The sequence below is a fragment of the Aethalodelphis obliquidens genome, unplaced genomic scaffold (genome assembly GCF_003676395.1).
Source record: "Aethalodelphis obliquidens isolate GAN/ISIS:26980383/991018 unplaced genomic scaffold, ASM367639v1 scaffold94, whole genome shotgun sequence".
NCBI lineage: Eukaryota > Metazoa > Chordata > Mammalia > Artiodactyla > Delphinidae > Aethalodelphis > Aethalodelphis obliquidens.
In genome coordinates this window covers 1,076,619-1,097,179 of record NW_020838038.1, presented here as the reverse complement: position 1 = coordinate 1,097,179, position 20,561 = coordinate 1,076,619, and the positions used below count along the sequence as shown (strand labels likewise).

Sequence of the window (20,561 nt, the reverse complement as noted above, 5' to 3'; positions counted from 1 at the left end):
CAAGTTGCAGTGCCAGATATTTGCATTTCACTTGAAACAAAACCAAGGGTTTGAATGTTTTAAATATAAGCAAATCTAATTCTCCTGTGTCTAGAGAAACTGTATAATGAACCATATGTATGAGGCTTAAGCACACAGATGCGGAAGATTCTCTGTCTCTCTTGTTCTCTCTCTCTCTCCCTCCTTTTATATTTTCTTAAAAACGCTGGTAGAGCTCAAAATTGGCACCAAGTAGCAAAAATCTCCACCCAGCCAAGCAAATCACTACAGCTGGAGTGGAACTGGGGCTCCTGTTGGGTGCACACGGAGGTGGGTCTCTTCCTGGTTCCGGCTTCTCCTCGGAAGTCCAAGGCTCCATCGTTCCCCCGCCCCCATTGCTCAGCGCCTCCAGTCTTTGCAATTAGACATTCTCTCTTAGGTGACTGATTTCAGGTCTTTGTTACGGTTGCCTTATGGGTTCATTTGGAGGAGATGGCCCCCTAGCTGCTGCCAGAGAGGTCTCAAGCCGCCATCCCGCTGCTGGAATGGGCCTTCATCTGGTGGGGGCCCTATGGCTTTTTTCTCTTACTCCCCTCATAGCCCTCCCTACCTCTGGGCCACCTTGACCTCTGGCCGGGGTTGCCGATATGGCCTTAATTGGTCTTCCGACCTTTAGTCTTCCCTTCCATTCTTCTCACTGAAGTGATCTTTCTGCAGCTCAAATCTGGTTATTTCATTGGCCTGTGTCATACTTATCTGTGGCTCCCGATTGTGTTCTAGATACACTTTAAAGCCCTTAACCTGGTGCACCTGAACCTTCATGGTCTGGACCAGGGGTCCCCAACCCTTGAGCTGTGGACCGGTAGTGGTCCGAGGCCTGTTAGGAACCGGGCCGCACAGCAGGAGGTAAGTGGCGGGCGAGGGAGCAAAGCTTCATCTGCCGCTCCCCACCGCGCCCCATCGCTCGCATTACCGCCTGAACCATCCTCTCCCTGCCCCACGCCCCTGGTCCGTGGAAAAATTGTCTTCCACGAAACTGGTCCCTGTGCCAAAAAGGTTGAGGACCGCTGGTCTGGACCGTCTTGAGGCAACTCCACTCGCATCTCCTCTGCACTGTCAGCCCATTCTATCTGTATGTAGCTCAACCAAGCTACTTTCAGGAGATGGCTATTTTCTGGCATTTTAAGGTGTCTTTGCAAATGCTGTTCCTTTTCCTTGCCTTGCCCTGCATGTTTTGTAGCACTGCTTCTCAGACTTGAGTGTGCTTTGTATCATCTAGAGTGCCTGTTAAATCGCAGATGCCTGAGCCTCACTCCCAGAATTGATGATTCACTAGGTGTGGCGTAGGGCCTGGGCTTCTGTATTTCTGACGAGTCCCCAGGTGATACGGATGCGGGCGGTCGGTGGAACGACTCCCAGCCGCGGAGCTCCAGAGTTCCCTGTCTCACCACAGCTCACACCTCACTGTTTTGCGACTGCCCGTCTTTCTCCCTCACTGGACTCTAGGCTTCCTGGGAAAAAGAATGTGTTTGACCATCAGAGAGTATCCCTAGTGACTAGTGTCTGGGATGTTGGTGATGTTGAATAAGTGTCTGTGAATGAATGAATGAGCAGGTCAGTGTTTCTGCAGCAAAGTTCACATCATTTGGCTTCTTGTAGTATAGATTAGCTTTCTTTTGGAATATTTCGGCTTCAGGGAACGTGGAATGTGATCCGCCCCTTCTACCTGTCTCTGAAATCACTCACTTAATGAATAAGGAACTTGAAACCTCTCCATAGAGATCAGACCATGGGACCGACAGGGACGTCTGTTGATAGATCTCAAACTTTAAAATATGAAATGGGGACTTCCCTGGTGGTGCAGTCGATAAGACTCTGCGCTCCCAGTGCAGGGGGCCTGGGTTCCATCCCACTGGATCCCACATGCATGCCGCAACTAAGGAGCCTGCTGCCGCAACTAAGACCTGGTGCAACCAAATAAATAAATATTTAAAAAAATCAAGTTATTCTTTAAAAAAATAAAATAAAATATGAAATGGACTCATGGGCTTTCTTTCATTACACGCAGCATAGAGTAGTGTTTTTGCATCTCTTTCAACATAAGACATACCCCTGAAGTTGTTAGAGCCCGTCAATAAGTGGCCCCCACCCGACTTCTGTAGTGTCTGTGCTGAGCCTGCTAGGGGCTATGTGCAGAATGAAGGCTAAGATGATACGGTTCTCGCCCTCCAGATCGAAACCTGAATGAAGATATTTAACAAACAGCACTTTAAATGTTCAAACTGTGTGATACTTAGCATACTTATAATAAGGATTCATATTTTCTAAGATGCTCAAATCACTTGATTTATCAAATCAATTCAAAACATGCAGTGAGAAGCAAGGGGAAAGAGATGGGGGTAGGTTAAGATGTTTCGGGCAGGCTGGTAGAAGGGCCACACCAGGTACGGGTTGCCTGGTGTTCACATGCCCTCTCTCATTGTTGGAAGGCACTTTTTTTTTTTTTTTTTTTTTTGACTGCGTTGGGTCTTTGTCGTTGCGCGCGGGCTTTCTCTAGTTGCGGCGAGTGGAGGCTAGTCTTTGTTGTGGTGTGCAGGCTTCTCACTGCAGTGGCTTCTCGTGTTGCGGAGCACGGACTCTAGGTGTGCGGGCTTCAGTAGTTGTGGCACGTGGGCTCAGTAGTTGTGGCTCGCAGGCTCTAGAGCGCAGGCTCAGTAGTTGTGGCATACGGGCTTAGTTGCTCCGCGGCATATGGGATCTTCCCGGACCAGGGCTCAAACCCGCGTCCCCTGCGTTGGCAGGCAGATTCTTAACTACTGCGCTACCAGGGAAGCCCTGGCGCTTTTGGTTTTAAGGAGCAGGAATTCTCCTTGTCAGCTCTTAAGTTTTCTTGAGAAGGAGGAAGGGGTTGGGGTTCTCATGGGAATCCAAGAAATGAGAGACGAGGATTGGCCCAGTGGTCCCTAGGAATGGGAGTTCTTGGTTATTCATGTTTGTTCCGCCATGAACAGACTAGTTGAGTTTGCTTCACTGTCCATTTGCCTTTTGGCTGCCAGCAGCCACCCTCACCCCGGACTCTTTCCAGTACTTGCACTCCTCACAGATTCTGCTTGTGCTCACTTCTTGCTCCCTTGTGACTTTAAGTCCCAGTTGGCCTTTGCTTGGCACCCCCGCCCTGCTATGCATCTGCTCAGGGTCTGCTTTCTCTGCTTGTTGATCTTTCTACTTTTTATCCATATCCACAAGAATGAGCATCTGGCACAGCTTGTCCTCGCTAGAGAAAAGCTTTCTGTGCCAGAGCATCCCAGAGGCCAGCAACTGTGAGCCCACCCACACTTACTTGGACTCAGCTGGGGGAGACTGGGCATGAGGTGGGCCATGCTGTGCACATGTGGTTCCAGACCCATCTTCGTAGCCAAGCTGAGCTGGGGGTTGGGGGCAGGTAGCGCCTCTGCAGTGGCTGTGGGCCTGGCAGGTACGTCAGAGAGTCCTTTGGGGCCATGGGACTTGAGGATGGGTAGGATTTTTTTTTAAATTAATTAATTTTATTTTTGGCTGTGTTGGGTCTTCGTTTCTGTGCGAGGGCTTTCTCTAGTTGTGGCAAGCGGGGGCCACTCTTCATTGCTGTGCGCGGGCCTCTCACTATCGCGGCCTCTCTTGTTGTGGAGCACAGGCTCCAGACGCTCAGGCTCTGTAGTTGTGGCTTATGGGCCTAGTTGCTCCGCGGCATGTGGGATCCTCCCAGACCAGGGCTTGAACCCGTGTCCCCTGGATTAGCAGGCAGATTCTCAACCACTGCACTACCAGGGAAGCCCAGATGGGTAGGATTTGGGGGGGCTGGGATCGGAGGAAGGGTGGTCTGGGGAGAATATGCAAACCTGACCCATGAGGAGAGAGCATGTGGGCTATCAGAAGCCTGATATGAGTGACCAAGGAGGAGGCTGGATTATAAGGGCCCTAAAAGCCAGGTGGAGGAGGGGGATTTGTTTTATTGGGCAATAGGTCATCCTGAAAGCTTTTAAGCAGAGGAATCGGTCACTTTCTCCTGTCCATTTCCGATTCCTGCTGTCAGATTAGACTTGAGACCTGCTAAGAGACCACTGATGCCACTCAGGGGTCAAATAATATGGGAGAGGAAATAGGGTGAGCAGATGGTTATGGGATGACACTACCAGCAACGACTGGGTATGGCAGCTTTGGTTCCAGGTGGGAAGGAGAGTGCTTCCATGTCAGCGCCAGGGAATGCAGCAGCCAATACCTAGCATGGAGATTTTGGCAACAGATTAAAAAAAAGTGGACACGTATTTGCTGACTGCAGGGGTTCAGTGAAGGATATGGGCATGTCCCTTAAGCTCTCTGAGCCTTGGTTTCCTCATCTGGGAAAAGGATACTAATACCTGCTGTGTCTACCTCTCAAATGTTTGAGGTGGTCAGGTGAGATAGGGGTGTATGAAATGCTTTGTAAATTTCAAAACACTCTATGAATTTAAGGCATTAACTACTGGATAGTGACTTTCAGGGCATTTAAAAACGGTTTGATTTAGATTTAGTGGAAACTCATCTAGTATGCAAACTTCAAAGATGGCATCTCAAGGTCATATCACAGCTCAAACTTTTTACAGAGTTGTTTCTTCTCTGAATGGCATCAGAGGAGAGCCAAGTGTTCCAGGGAAGAGTTACTTCCAGAATGTGGTGTGTGTTTGTGGTGGAGGTTGAGGCAGGGAGCAGAGACGGTCTGCTGTCTTTTCTGGGGATAGTGAGTAGAATACCCTCCTAATGATTAATTCCTTGGTAGTGTGTTCATTCAGAAGCAGGCACCTTGATGGGTATTAGTAGTAATACCTCTCTCCTTCTTTCCTAGTCTCCTTTTGTCTTAAAGGCTCACCGTCCTTGTGTTTACCTTTTAGTTCCATGAAGGTGGCCCTTGGCAAGTAGCACCTTAGCCTTAGGGTAGATGGGAGGGATGCAACAAAGCCCTGTGCTGCTCCTTCCAGAATCACCATTTTTGCTTCTTTCCCCATTGCTTAGCAGAGCTCTTTTCTCCTGCACTACTACTTTGGTTCTCTGTATCCTTAAAATCTCAAATTTGGCTTGCATGCCCCCTAGTGGCAGGTCGGATGCACCCCTTGTTACCCTGTTTGTTGTGGTACCATGACAGCCCATCTTTGCACTCAGCTCTATTACTAAGTAGAACCCCCAGTTCACAAATGTGGAAGGAGAGGTTTGGTGATCCTGACTTGCCACTCAGGTGGGACCTGGGGATGTGGGACTTGATTCGGAGCTTTTGATTCCCAGATTTATACAACGGGAATGCCTCAGAAAGAAAGATGGTGTGGTTATAGCTGTTCTAGATTTTAAAAAAATGGTTTAAAAAGAATCTAGATTATCTTACTATCTACTCAACTAATTTGAACGGATCAAAATGTGGTGAATATTTGAAGAAAAGAACGATTGTATTTTTTTCCCCTTCATCACATTGGAAAATCTTTTGTCACTCACCCAAGTGTTCAATATTTCATGCTCAGACCTGTTAACAACTTTGGGAAATACAAAAGAAAGGTATAAAGCATGATGTCTGACCTTCAGAAGTTTACATTCCCATTAAATTCTACTCACAAGGTGTTTAAATTCATTCCCTTGAGGAAAAAAAAATTATAATGCTTGGGTTTAATATTTCTACTTCGTTTCACAAAAGACAGATTCTGTGAGCATCTGCTTATTGATTTCTTTTTAAAGTCCTTTTCAGTGGAGAGAGAACTGCAGGATAACAACAGTAGTTACCCAGATGAACCGTGGAGGATAACGGAAGAGCAGCGAGAGTATTATGTCAACCAGTTCCGGTCCCTTCAGCCTGATCCGAGTTCCTTCATTTCAGGTAACAAAGTCTGGTGGGTGAGAACACGGGTCCCAGCTCACTGTCTCACATAAATAACAGCGCCCATCTTGAGAAATAGTCCACACAAAATGAGTACAACAACCTTCTATGATTTTAGTTTGTTTTTCTCTGAGGTTGAATGTCTCATCAATTATAAACCATGCAGAAAAACACTTGGCAGTGATATTGGGAAAGTTATGTTTCCGTTTCAAAGGGGGGTTAAATGGGAATTTGGAGCATCCTGGTTCAGATCCTGTGCCTTATTAGCTGGAGCAGTTCCTGAAATTAGTGCCGCACCTTTAATTGCATACTCACTATGTTGGTGTTACAGCAAGGACATAGTGTAGCCTCCCAAAGAGTTGCTGTCACAGGTCTCCTTATGTTATATACACCTTAGAGTTCAAGTTCATGTTCGTTTTCTTTGGCTGCAGTCTTTCTCCTCTGGTTTTTCTGAGAGAAAATATGGGAGGAAAATTGGCCAGCATTTTTATGTCCACATGTTAGTTCTTCTGGGTTATCTTCAGAAATACATATTCCTATTGAATTCTCATGCAAAATTCAAGCTGAGAGGAACTGATTTAATTCCCACGTGCCTACATTTCACCCGGCTGAAGACTAAACAAACAGTGAAATAGTAGAGTCTGGAAGACAAATTCATAAAACTTCCTTTTTATACTTCAGTTGTGAAGAATAACAATATGTGCTTGATAATTGTAACCTGACATATCGCAGTGTGGACTAAGATTAATTTTCTCTCGTGAAATAAGGTGCGTAGTTGAAATGTACCTGTATAAACGCAGATATCATTTTCTGGTTGGTGGTAATGGCTTTATTTGAAGGCAGAATATTGTAGATACAAAAAATTAATGTTGACAACGTGATTTTAAAAAAAAGCAGAAACCCAGATTGCATTTATTGACCACTTGCTAACTTTACCCACTGCTTAAGTGAGTTTTTTCACAATGTATGCAGATATTTAACCAAATACAAATAGGTAGCTGTTAGGAATGTTTTTATTTTCTTTTAACCTTTTCATTTTGCAGACTTTCAAATACAGACACAACTGAAGTGGCTAGTATAACAAACTCCTATGTACCTATCAGTCAGCTCTCACAATTTGGTTTTATTTATACCCTCTCTCAGCCTAGACGGTTTTGAAGCAATTACCAGACTATTTCATTTGAAAATATTTCAGGATGTATCTGTAAAAATAAGGCCTCTTTTAAAAACATAACCACAACTCATTAGCACATTAAAAAAAACCCCACAAATTACTTAATATCAAGTCTTGTTCAGACTTCCCCAATTGTCTCACAAATGCCTTTTAAAAAAGTTTAGTTTGATCAAGGTCAGGAGAGGTTCATACATTGCAATTAGTTGATGTCCCTTTTTAGAAAGCATCTTTATTTAGATGTAATTTACATACTCTAAATTCACCCATTTAAAGTATACAATTCAATGATTTTAGTGTAGTATAGTCACAATCTAGATTTAGAGCACCTCCCCCCAATAAACTACCAACTTATTAGCATTTATTCCCCATTCCTGCTCTCCCCACCCCCAAGCCCTAGGTTACCGTTAAACTACTTTCTCTCTATATAGAGTTGCCTGTTCTGGGCTGTTCATATAAATGAAATTGCATAATAAGTGTTTTTTGGTGTCTGACCTCTTTCACTTAGCATAATGTTTTTAAGGTTCATCCATGTTGCGGTATGTACCAGAGCTTCGTTCCTTTTTATGGACGAATATCATTCCATTGTATGGATAGACCCCATTTTATTTATCTGTTCATCAGTTGATTGACTTTTGGGTTGTTTTGGCTGTTAAGAATAATGCTGCTGTGAACGTTTGTGTACAAGTTTTTGTGTAGATGTATGTTTTTATTTCTCTTGGATATATACCTAGGAGTGGAATTGCTGGATCATAGGATAACTCTGTATTTAACCATTTGAGGACTAGTCAGACTGTTTTCCAAAGTGGCTGCACCATTTTACATTGCCACCAGTAGTGTCTTACTCCACATCCTTGCCAACACTTGTTTTTATCTCTTGATTGTAGCCGTTCTAGTGGATGTGAAGTGATATCTCTCTCTGGATGAAGAATGACATTGAGCATCTTTTCATGCTCTTACTGTCCATTTGTATATCTTCTTTGGAGAAATGCCTATTCAGTTACTTTGCCATTTTTAAAAAAAAATCGTTGAGTGGAAAGAGTTCTCTGTGTATTCTAGACACAGGTTCCTTATCAGACATATGATTTGTAAATATTCTTTTCCCAATCTGTGGCTTGTCCTTTTATTTTCCTAATGGTATCTTGCGAAGCAAAAAAGTTTAATTTTGCTGTTCCGTTTATTTTTTCTTTTGTTGCGTGTGCTTTTGGTGTCATATCTAAGAAACCATTGCTTAATCCAAGGTCATATTAATTTTTTTATTATTATTATTGGCCACGCCGTGTGGCTTGTGGGATCTTAGTTCTCAGATCAGGGATTGAACCTGGGCCCTGGCAGTGAAAGCGCAGAGTCCTAACCAGTGGACTGCCAGGGAATTCCCTATATTACAGTTTTATTTCTTATATTTAGTTCTTTCGTCTAATTTGAGCTAAGTTTTGCATATGATATGGGGTAGGGGTTCAAATTCATTCTTTTGCATGTGAATATCTAGTTGTCCCAGCACCATTTGTTGAAAAAACTATTCTTTCCCCCATTTAATTGTTTTAGGTTCCCTGTCAAAATTCAACTGACTGTAAGTGTGAGGGTTTATTTCTTTACCAATTCTGTTTCACTGATTTGTATGTCTAGCCTAATGCCAATACCACACTGTCTTGATTATTATAGTAAGTATTTGAAATTGGATAGTGAGAGTTCTCCAACTTTGTGCTTTTCAGTTTTATTTGTTTTGATTTCAAGTTTTAAGGATTGTGTTCTTAAAATTTAATTTTTTACTTATATAAAATATTAACACAGTCCTAAAGTTGAGTCTACAAAACAAGCTACATTCAAAGAAGTCTAGTTCCTGTCCCTATCTCCTCTACCTTGTTCCTATAGGTAAACATCTTGTTTAATGGCTTATTTGTCTGTTTTTAAAAATAGAAGCAAATACGTGTATGCACATATCTCTCTCTCTATGTGTGTGTGTGTTCTTAAGATAAGTCTCCGTATTTTCTTAGATAAGTGGTAGCATACTACTTACTCTTTCCTCCACCTTGCTTTTTTCACTTAATATATTCTGGTGATTACTCTGTAGTTGTATGTAGAGATATTATTTCTTGTTTCTTCTTACAGATTGTGTGAATGTGCAGTCATTTATTCAGCCAATTCTTTATTGGGATTACTTCTAGTCCTTTGCTATTACATATATTTCTCTTGTAAATAGCCTTCTGCATATGTCTTTTTATATTTTTGTTAGTGTATCCTTGGATAATTTGGAAGTGGGATTACCGGGTCAAATGTGATTTTGCAAAACACCCCTTCTTTGGGGTTGTGCCATTTTGTCACCCCACCAGCATTGTATGAGGTGCCTGTTTTCCCATAGTCTTGTTATCAAAACACGTTATTGAACTTTTGTATTTTTCCCATCTGATAGGCAAGAAATCATGTCTTTGTGTGGCTTTAACTTACAGATGTCTCACGAACAAGGTTGAACATTTTTTTTCAATATGATTAAGAGTCAGTTGCATCTATTTCTTTGAACTCTCATAGCTCAATCCATTTTTACAGTGGTTTACTGGTCTTTATTATTTTTTAAAAATCTGTATATATTGGATGTATTAACATTCAGTCACTGATGGATCAATGCTGTGGGTAGCTGTAGTTTACTGGGCTGAGAGACCCCTTGTAAGAAAAAGTCTGGATTCATGGTTTTGATCTTTGACTGCTGACAGCTTTTAAGCCTCCCTTCTACCTCTTCTGCCCCACATGTGGCTCTCGGGTGGATCTGAAAATGGCTGGAGAGAGCAAGGAAAGGAGACTTGTTTGGGGTTTCTCTGTTGCTTGGGGGTGGGGCTGGGGCGAGGGTTCCAGCTCCCCGTTTGAACTTCTGTCAGCACCGAAGGAGGGAGCACCTGGCTTGCTCAAGTGCTCCTTCTCTGCCCTCGTTAGCCATCATCTTCCCTGTGGGCGCCACCCAACCACTCTGGGACACTGTGGGCCGACAGTCTCTCTCTACTGTGTGAAGTCCAGGCCAGGTCTCTAGCTGTGGGTTTGAGCCTATTATACTTTAAAGAAAGGAGATCAGGAGGGAAAAAGAAGAATGAAATTAGGGGAGAATGCCTTTCTATGTATAAAATAGCTGGCAAATGGGCTTTCAAGACATTTCTGACAAATGTTTGACAAGGCAAGGAGGCTGCATGGATGGCCAACAGTCCTGGGTCAGCATTATTTCCAGGATGCTCTTGGGGAGAAGGCTCATTCATTTATAGGGTACTTTGTCTTTGATCCTTCATCTATCAAAGGAAAATAAGTCTGCCTTAGGGTCCACTATAATCCTTTGTTTCAAGGCCAGTTAGAAGTCTTGTGCTGGCTAAGGAAAGATTTTTGACTTTATCAGTTTAGAATAGAGTTTAGGGCTTTGATTTGAGTGTTCTTTGTGTTAGACTTGAGGCTTTTGAATTGTGAAACTGTTTTGAGAGCAGAAAGCATAAAAATTTCAATCTCAGTAAGGATTGGGTGTAAACATTTTAAGTGCAATTGGGACTTGAAGCTACGTTACATGTAAAATGAAATGATTACCTGATTTCCATTGATATTGGTAAATTTGCAATGAATAAAGAAAGTAGCAAGAGGTTCCTGGATACGATTCTTGAAGAGCCACCAAGAGATCTTAAATCTCACTGAAACGCTTTCTCAAGATGTCTGTCTTCTTATCTCTAGTATGATGAGATTAATGGTGTTAGTTTTTCTTTTTTGCTGTTTCCTACCATGATCGTGTATTACTTTTGCATCCGTTCATTAAAAGTGCTCGACGGATTTTTACTTTGATAATTTTGATAGTTATCTTTTGAATTTTTAGTAAATCTTGCATATTTTTGGAAATAGAAGGAATTCATGTAATTTTCATGTCATAATTAAGTATTATGCCGTCAGTTCTTTTGCCCTATTGTAATTTACATACTCTTTTAAAAGCTGTTTGTATGTTGCTTTTAGCCACACAATTCGTAGTTGCTTTGATGAATAATTATATTTGTGGTTATATGGTAGGAGTTGCTGAGTGAAAAAAATGGTGATTCATTTACATATAAATATAAAAGCTGCTCTAGATAAGTAATTCATGATTTATTTAAACAATGACTCTTGACAGGTTCTGTGGCCAAGAACTTCTTCACCAAATCAAAGCTTTCCATTCCAGAACTCTCCTATATATGGTAAGTACAGTTAATGCCTCATAGTATCATACTGTTATCCATAGCCATCCCTTAGCTCCTACTTTTGCATTTTAAAAATCTAATCTTTTGAATTTTTTAAAAATCAGACTAAGAGAATGAAAAGAACTTAGATTATTGTTGCTTTGAAGATTAAGTAAGTTATATGAAAAGCACAGTGAATAGCGTCTGGCACATACTACGCACTGTTTTGGCTCTTACTTAAAAAGCAATTTCCTAATTATTATCCTCACGTAGATGCCTTTTCAGTCTAAGCAGTTGTGTGAGCATATGAGCATTTCCATCTTGTGTGTTTTATTTTCAGATTTTTCTACTTGATGTGGTGTAAGTGACCAGAGAACCTTGAAAAGCTATTCTTTATAATATTTTATGAGGCCAGGTGAACAGAAGTTCCACAAATATTTTGGAATTAAGTTAAATTTGACTCTTCTCGCTGCCTCTGAGCTTCGTAAATTTGGCTGGTGTTTATCAGCTGGGCCCCGGTTCAGACTTGCACATGTGGCGTGCCCGGTGCTTTGCTGCAGTGCCGACTCCATCACCGGCTCCAGAAGGGCTGTGCTGGTTGGTCCAGATGGCTCTGTTTGCGTTTATGGAAACGCTCCATACCTCTGTAAACTCCCGGCTGCGTGTGGGCTCTTCTTCCTCAAGACTGGGCGGGAGACCACACTGTGATAAATATATAATTAAAATATTGGAATATTTATGTAAAACTTTTTTTCATGAGGATTTACAAAAAAATTAGAGTTTAAAATTGCTTGTCATGTTTTGTGCATCATATTGGAAAACTATTCCACTGACACTTGTGAATGCCACCGTATCTGGGATCCTGAGCTGAATTTCGGTTTTTCGGCAATATATTATAGCATTCAAAAAAAAAGTGGCAAGCCTTATTAGGCTTTAAAGCTAGGAAAAAAGAGGAACTATCATTTTGTAAAGAATACAGTCTGTTTTGGCAGAATTCCCAGTCTTAACATTATTGGCATGAGGATTTCTCTCTTTTTGTTGAGACATATCCATGTAAGCTTTGTGGGATTCTCTCCACCCAGTGTTTGAAACAGTTCCCTGGCTCCTCACCTTGGGGAGCTGGTGCTTTCTGAATATTCAAGGGGGACAAGGATGTGAAGGGTCCAAAGGAAAGTTCCGGAGCTTACCTTCCGTGGTTTTTCTTTCAAATAGTAACCCCCTTTCTACTATGATTGTATATGCCTTCTCGCTCTGCTTGTCCTAACACAAGCGTACTCATCTCTGTACACCTAGGAGACTGGTTGAGCTTATGGGGTCTTAGTTACTTTGGCAGATAGGCCCCTGCTTTTCAGTGGGAAACAACGGCTGAAGCAAAGATAAGCCTTTTCAAGCCTCTCCCTTTCTTCCTTTCTATCTCATCTGGTTCCAGCCTTCCCTAGTTGCTAGTTTTATCTGAAAACATCATTCAGCGAGTATTTACTGAGCTTACTTGTGTTTTCCCAGGAGGGAATTCTCAAGCAAAGTTTTGATACAACATTTGCAACTTGAAAAGTTCAAGGTTTTTCCTTAAAGCTGAGAAATGAAGTGCTTGTATCTGAGCTTGGGTAACTGAATAATGGCCAGGACACTGGTGAAAGGGCAGGGCCAGCCCTTCCTCTGACTGTTTTGAGCACCAGGTCCGGGGCTGTTCACACAACTCATTTACTGAATGACTGTCAACTAAGTGTGAATTGTGGGCATCGTTTTCCTTTTTGTCCCATAGTGTGTTTTACTTGTGTAGTCTGTTGTAAAACAGATCTATTGGAGAATCTGAAGAATTTCAATTTTTATTTATAAAGTGCCACTCATGCTAGTGGTGTCGATTTTTCTTCCTCCGTGTGGCCCCCTGAGATTTTATATGGGTTTGGGGACCCTGCAGGGCCTCCACCAGAGAGCCTGGGAGTCATGTTTGCATGTTTGAGGCTGAGTAACTTTCCTTCTGAGCCCCGTGTTAGGCGCTCATAACATCTGCTTTCCTTAGGGAATTGAGCGATGCTGACTGTGATGGAGCCCTGAGCCTGCCGGAGTTCTGTGCTGCGTTTCATCTCATTGTGGCCCGGAAGAACGGCTACCCACTGCCTGAGGGCCTGCCTCCAACTCTGCAGCCAGAGTACCTGCAAGCAGGTAATGCCTCATCATAAATCCTAAACCTTAGGCGTTTCCTTCCAGACCTTGGAAGAGAGTTTTGTTCCTTAAGATGTTGTCCAGACCCTTTGTGGAGTCCTTTGTATACACAGTTACTGTTCATTAACTGATATTAGACTCTCACAACTTATAATGTGAGGCATAGGGATGATCTAGCAAATGGGAGTCATCTCTTATCTCCATTCTAGTACTGTCTGGATGGATTTGAACCAAAGCCACGTAACCCTTTCATGAAAATTGTGGACCAGGCAACTACTGAATCCCCAGCTGATAAAAAATTAGGAGGAAGATCTTCCTGTAGAGCCAATGCTGACTTAGCATCTTTAGGCCCAGCCCGATGTCCCCGAGTGGCCTTGGCAACGGAATGGACTAGGAGTCCTGTACCTAATGAAAAAGTTTAAAAATTACATGCAGTGAAATGTATGAAAGGCTCCGATCTTAAATGTACACTCGATTTTTAAAATATGTATCCACCCATGTAACTGCAATCAGATATAGAACATTCTAGCACGCCAGAAAGTTAGAATAGAGCTCTCTTTGTCTTTCTCATTAATAAAACAGTTACCCCCAAATCCTTTGGATAGGAAAGAGTCATGGTGAGTCCAACCTTTGTATTAACTTCTTTGGAAGATTGAAAAAATTAATAGTGTCTCTTGCCCTTTCAAAGGCAGTGGGCTGATTTCTGATGTGAATTTTATTATTCACAGAAGTATAGCCTTCATCGAAAGGGTCCAGAAATAGCTGGTGCTTTCAACAGACTTTCTCACTTTTTAGAGAGGGCCTCTAAAACATGAGAGCTTAGTCATTGATGATTATTGGCAGGAGGGAACCAGTGTCTAAAGAAAATGTGATTAGTCATGAACAGATCATAAATTTCCTGGTTAGATCTGGAAAGGCCTTAGATTATCTTGTCTTGTCTCCTCCTCATAACGACACTAGATTCAAAGTACCCAGTGACTTATCTAAGTCAGTCTTCGGGTCTCTGACTCTTAAATAAAAAGTCTGTCATTCCGTGTTAGGTAGTGACGGGGTGGAGGCTCAACCAAAAGGAAGAGACTAAGTATGTGGCTGGTGCCAGGGACCGGTGAACATGTTGGGGGAAGCATGACCCATTCTGGAATCTTGCCCAGAGGCCCTCAGATAATGTACAAAGGGGAGGGTTCAGAGAGCAAAAGCTATTACTTGTTTCAGAGCTTGGACTTTGCTAATAGCAGCTGCTTTCTGACTCCAGCGGGCCGTAACTCCAGCGTGTTCCCCTTCCTTACAGTCTGGGGGAGACCCTCAGGGGTCCCCAGGAACTAGTTTGCAGTTGGGCAGCATGACGCACTGCTCTGTTTCCTCTTTAGTGTCTCTCTCTGTGTCCCTGTCTCTGTCTCGCTGTCTCTCCTCCCTCTCTTTCCTGTTTGGGGTCTTGAGGAATGCTGTTTCCTTGTTCTTATGTGGTGTGGCTATGGAACCTAGGCTGGGTGTCATGACTTCTTATTTGAGGAGTCACTTTGTAGGTGTTCAGGTGTTTCACGGAGTGTTTCAAAAGTCACTGATGAAATTTTTAAAGGTCTGAAAGCCCTGAGCAAAAAGTGTATTAACAAAAGAGAAATAGCCTCTTGATTCCTTTACTGCTGCAAATGGCTGCTTTTACCTTGCTTACGCAGTACAGGGAAGTCTAAAAAATAGAGCCTCAGTCAAGAGCATCTCCCTTTATTTTGAATGAAGTCCACCCCCCATTTCTTAATGGCCTTTTATGGAGCATGCATTTATATAGAGACAACTGAAGAAGAATCCATCATATACCCTTCAATTAAACAAAAATTGCACATCATTTCCAGAGTTTGTGGGATTAATCTTAAGTAATAATTAAATAGTTCTAACAAAAACCATGAGAGACCTCATAAAACCCCATTAAACTTAGTGATAGTATGGCAAACCCTAAGGGTTTAGTAGTTGACTTTTAAATGGTTTATTAACCTTGTTTATTTTTGTATTTGGTTCAAGAAAATGGCCAGAACTCTTTGGGTCTTCTCTGTGCTTTTTAATTGTTTTAAATACATTTATTTATTTTATTTTTGGCTGTGTTGGGTCTTTGTTGCTGCGAGCGGGCTTTCTCTGGTTGCGGCGAACAGGCTTCTCATTGCGGTGACTTCTCTTGTTGCGGAGCACGGGCTCTAGGCACGCGGACTTCAGTAGTTGTGGCATGCGGGCTCAGTAGTTGTGGCTCGCGGGCTCTAGAGCGCAAGGCTCAGTAGTTGTGGCGCAAGGGCTTAGTTGCTCTGCGGCATGTGGGATCTTCCTGGGCCAGGGCTCGAACCCACGTCCCCTGTGTTGGCAGGTGATTCTTAACCACTGTGCCACCAGGGAAGTCCCTGCCAATCTATTTTTAACATTTGATTCAAAAAAATGTTTTTAAGCATGGCACTAAAATTTTGATTTCTTAATAGCTGGTCTTGACAAATTTGATTTGTAGCTTCTGTTTACTGTCTACCCCAGTCTGCTTTTCCTCTTTGGAATAATGACAATTTTCCTAGTTGTTGAGACATTTTTTTTTTACTTACTTTGTGACAAAAGTGGTGAAACAGAATCTGTTTCTAAGAAATAGTGTGAGTGTTCAGTGTTAGCTTACCAGGTAGGATGGTTTTTCTTATGCTGATCCACTCAGCTACCCAGCTAACAGCTGCTGTCACTATACTATGTTGGAAGAAACCCATAATGTGATTATCTCATTGTTATAAATCAGGAAGAACTTGTGTTCTTATTTTTGTTATTCCTGCTAACCAAAAGAAATGAGTACTTCATAAAGCTTTCTTCGGCACATATCATTGTAAGATCTTGTCTATTTACTTCCAGTAGTAATAGCTAAAATGAAGTATTTCCTCAGTTAATGTTTATGGTATTCAAACTATCACCATAGTTACTGCCATTTTAAAATGCTGCTAGTAGCTTAGTTGAAACTGAAGTATTGTGATAGTGATGGTTAAGGTGGAAAATGACTTCTGTGTTACAACATGAAATGCTGACAGCATGGACCTTCCAGCAGGAGTGCTGGCAGTTCAAGCCCCTGCTCTTCATTTACTGGCTCTCTGACCTTGACTAAGGTGCTTACCTTCGCTGCTCCTTAGTTTTATTGCGTGTAAAGTGGGCATGGCAGAAGTACTAGCTTGTACACGTAAAGAACTTGAAATACTACCTCACCGTGATTAGTGCCATCTCTCGCATATAGGAGCTGGCTGATTTTGTTGCTCTATTTACCAAGCACAGAAAAGCTGCTAGGAAACGATGACCACCATGACTATAGTATATATTCTTATGCATTCTTTTTGTTTCTTCTTAGCCTTTCCTAAGCCCAAGCGGGAGTGTGCGTTATTTGATTCTTATTCTGAGTCAGTGCCAGCAAACCAACAACCCCGTGACTTGAATCGGATGGAGGTAAAAGATCTTCATATGTTAATAAGTAAGGATGTGTGTACTATTAAATCCATTAGCTGATTGTTCTTTACAAACTCTGGAAAATTTGCTTTCGTAACGATTTCTCTTAATACTTAGTACTTACCTTGGAGCTCAGCATTTCAAATCTAGACACCAGATATATCTATAATTATCTTTTTTTCTCTTCTCCCTAAAACTAGATTTGGTGAAAAAAGCAAAGTAGCCTCTTGACCTTTTAGAGGTGAAATTTAGGTATAGCCAAACTAAGCCAGGAAAACGTAAGCCAGGTTATTTGCTTCAACCGAGCTTTAATTTTGAAGTAAACATTGTAAAGTTGTATTTTTAGCAGCTGATTATTAACAAGGTGTAATGAATCAGAACAGTTTTGAGAGGAGGTTTGAGAACTGTATATGAGGGCCCCAGATCACATTGAAAGCTGCCTGATTTGGATGGTCCTCAAGAGAAACCCGAAGAATTCCTATAACGTTGGGCCACTGATGCAGGGGCTTAACTGTGTGCTTTAGGGGTCCTTATGGTTATTGTTAATATCAGCACTTTCGTCACCGTCACCACCATTATGATTGCTGTGATGACAACCTATGATATCTGCTGTTCCCAACCTGAAAAAAGTCTGGAAATGTTTCATAAATTGGAGGTTTGTTCATAGGCTCCTATTACAGTGCTCTGACGTTGCAAGATGATAGAAGTCAAAGGCAGGATACAGGGCCATTTAAAGAATTTCTTGTGATTGTGTGTGATTATTTATTCTTTCCCACAAGGCTCTCGTGCCTGTAGTGCATGTTGTGGATGCCATCCTCTGCTCTTCTCTGAGCGAATCAAGCCTGCTTCTGCTGCGCCCCCTCTGATAACGTCTCTCTTGACCTCTCTACTGCTCTTTGAGTCGTAGCCTCCGTGTTCCTTTCCTCAGCAGATTTCTACTCTTGGGAAGGAGATAAAGTGATTTCAGGTGGAGTGATAGAGGTGCATTCTAAGAGTTTTGGCTTTTTCAATTTCTTTTTCTGTAGAATGTGTATGATGGTGAAGCAAGTATGATTGTCAGTCACTTTTCCCGGCCCTCGGTGTACTCTGGGGTTGCTGACAGTGTACGGAGAAGTTTGTCTGTCAGGCCAGGACAGACATCTCTACAACTGTCTTATGCAGTTGCCCTGTTTTATTTTTTTTGTTTGTTTTGGTTTGTTTTTTGTTTTATTTTTAAATTTTTTTTGCTATGGGTACCCCTGCTTGTGTAAAATTATGTTGTTGTTAGGTGATTTACTAAAAACGTCATAATTCACATTTTTTCTAGTTAAACATTTTGTTCCAACTTGCCATGCTATCAGATGATCTTTGCTTTTCCAACAGAGATAAATAATGCTGTTTGTTTTTGGAGAAATTAATTACTGACTCACGTTGCTGTTCTTCGTGCACTCACTTATCATCTCTAAAAGGAAAGGAGCAAATATCCAGGTGTCTGTGAAGCCTGGAAATGGAGATATTTTAAACACAGGAATGCATGCTTGGAGTTTATTTTATTATTATTATTTTTTGGCCACGCCACATGGCTTGTGGGATCTTAGTTCCCCAACCAGCGATTGAACCTGGGCTCTTGGCAGTGAAAGCGTGTAGTCCTAACCACTGGACTGCCAGGGAATTTCCCAGGCTTGGAGTTTAGATAGATCTTGGTACCAGCCCTGTGAAGGATGACTCCGTAAAGGTGTTTGTTGTGAATGGAGCTATAGCTGAGTCAGGTCTTGAGAAGTTTGCTCAGCAGTACATCTTTTTCTAAAGACAGCAGAGCTGTACCATGTACTTATTTCCATCAAGAATTAAAGATTATAATTTCAGGGACACTTGTCTTTAGCAGTGCTTCTTAGGTTACTGGATTTCTTTCTTTTGTAAACAGGCTTATTGAGATAAAATTCATATACCATATTCATCTAAAGTATACAATTTGTATAAAGTATTCAGTGGATTTTTTTATATTGACAGTTGTGCAACCAGCACTATAGTCGAATTTTAGAACATCTTCATCACTCCAAAATGAAAACCTGTACCCATTAGCAGTCATCTACTGTTCCCTGCTTCCCCCAGCCTCTAGTAATCATTAAGCTATTTTCTGTCTCTGAATTTGCCTCTTCTGGACATTTCATATAAATAGAAACGTAAAATATGTGGTCTTTTGTGACAGGCTTCTTTCACTTAGTATAATGTTTGCTTTTGATCTTCCAGTTTTATTGAGATAGAGTTGACATATAGCACTGGATAAGTTTAAGGTGTACATACAGCAAAATGATTTGACTTACATACATCTTGAAATGATTACTGTGTTAAGTTTAGTGAACATCCATCATCTCACATAAATACGCTATTAAAGAATTAGGAAAAAAAATTTTTTCTTGTGATGAGATCACTTTGTGTAATGTTTTAAAGTTCATTCACATTGTAGCATGTATCAGTGCTTCATTCCTTTTTATTGCTGAATAGTATTCCGTTGTATGGATACTAACACAATTTTTGTTGGTCCATTCTTGGTCTGATGGACATTTGGGTTGTTTCCCCTTTTGGGCTGTTAGAAAAAATGCTGCTCTGAATGTCCATGTACAGGTTTTTGTGTGCACACGTTTTCACTTCTCTTGAGTATATATTGAGGAGTGGAATCATTGGATCATATTGTACCTTGTGTTTAACTTTTTGAGGAACTCACAAACTACTTTCCAGAGCAGCTGCACCATTTTACATTCCTCCACCAGCAGTGTATGAGGGTTCCAGTTTCCCCATATCCTTGTTAACATTGGTTATTATCTGTCTTTTTGATTTTAGTCACCCTAGTGGGAGTGAAGTGGTATCTCGTGGTTTTGATTTGAATTTCCTAATGACTACTGATATTGAGCATCTTTTTGTGTGCTAATTAGCCATTTGTATGTCTTCTTTGGTGAAATAGCTATTCCTATCCCTTGTCCATTTATAAACTGGGTTATTTATTGAGTTGTAAGTGTTCTTTATATATTCTGGATATAAATCTCTTATTAAATGTATAATTTGCAAGTATTTTTCTTTGTTTTTCCCTCCCTTTCTTGATAGTATCCTTTGTAACACAAATGTTTTGTATTTTGATGAAGTTCAGTTTATCTAAGTTTTTTCTTTTTTTGCTTGTGCTTTTGGTGTCATATCTAAGAAACCATTGCCTAATACAAGATCATGAAGGTTTATTCCTATATTTTCTTCTAAGGGTTTTATAGTTTTAGGTCTTACATTTAGGTCTGTGATCCATTTTGAGTGAATTTTTATATATGCCGTGAAGAAGAGGACCAACTTCATTCTTTATTTTTATATGGATATCGAGTTGTCCCAGCATCATTTATTGAATAGACAATTTTCTCCCACTGAATTGTTTTGTACGCTTACTGAAAATCAGTTGACCACAAATTTAAGGGTTTATTTATGGATTCTCAATTCTAGTCCATTGATCTATATGTCTGTCATTATGTGAGTACTACAGTGTCTTGATTACTATAACTTTCTGGTAAGTTGTTCTTCTTTTTCAAGAATATTTTTGCTATTCTGGGTCCCTTACATTTTTATATGAAATTTACGACCAGCTGGTCAAATTCTGCAAAAAAGCAAGAAGGATTGCTTCAAATCTGTAGATGGATTTAGAGAATATTACCATCTTAACAATATTAAGTCTTCTGACCATGAGCACGGGGTGTCTTTCCTTTTATTTAGATTTTAAAAATTTCTTTCAACAGTGTTCTTTTGGATT

At 41.2% G+C, this 20,561-nt stretch overlaps 1 protein-coding gene across 7 annotated transcripts in view; it reads left to right on the top strand.

The window, feature by feature from the left end:
• The window catches only part of REPS2 (RALBP1 associated Eps domain containing 2), a 233,760-nt gene that overhangs the window by 104,455 nt on the left and 108,744 nt on the right, over positions 1-20,561 (top strand). For all 7 annotated transcript variants that reach the window (XM_027095715.1, XM_027095714.1, XM_027095710.1 and 4 more), the window contains 4 exons: positions 5,716-5,854; positions 11,149-11,212; positions 13,215-13,357; positions 16,704-16,798. In XM_027095715.1, the coding sequence (XP_026951516.1) occupies positions 5,716-5,854; positions 11,149-11,212; positions 13,215-13,357; positions 16,704-16,798 (441 nt within the window). The remainder of the gene's footprint in view (positions 1-5,715; positions 5,855-11,148; positions 11,213-13,214; positions 13,358-16,703; positions 16,799-20,561) is intronic.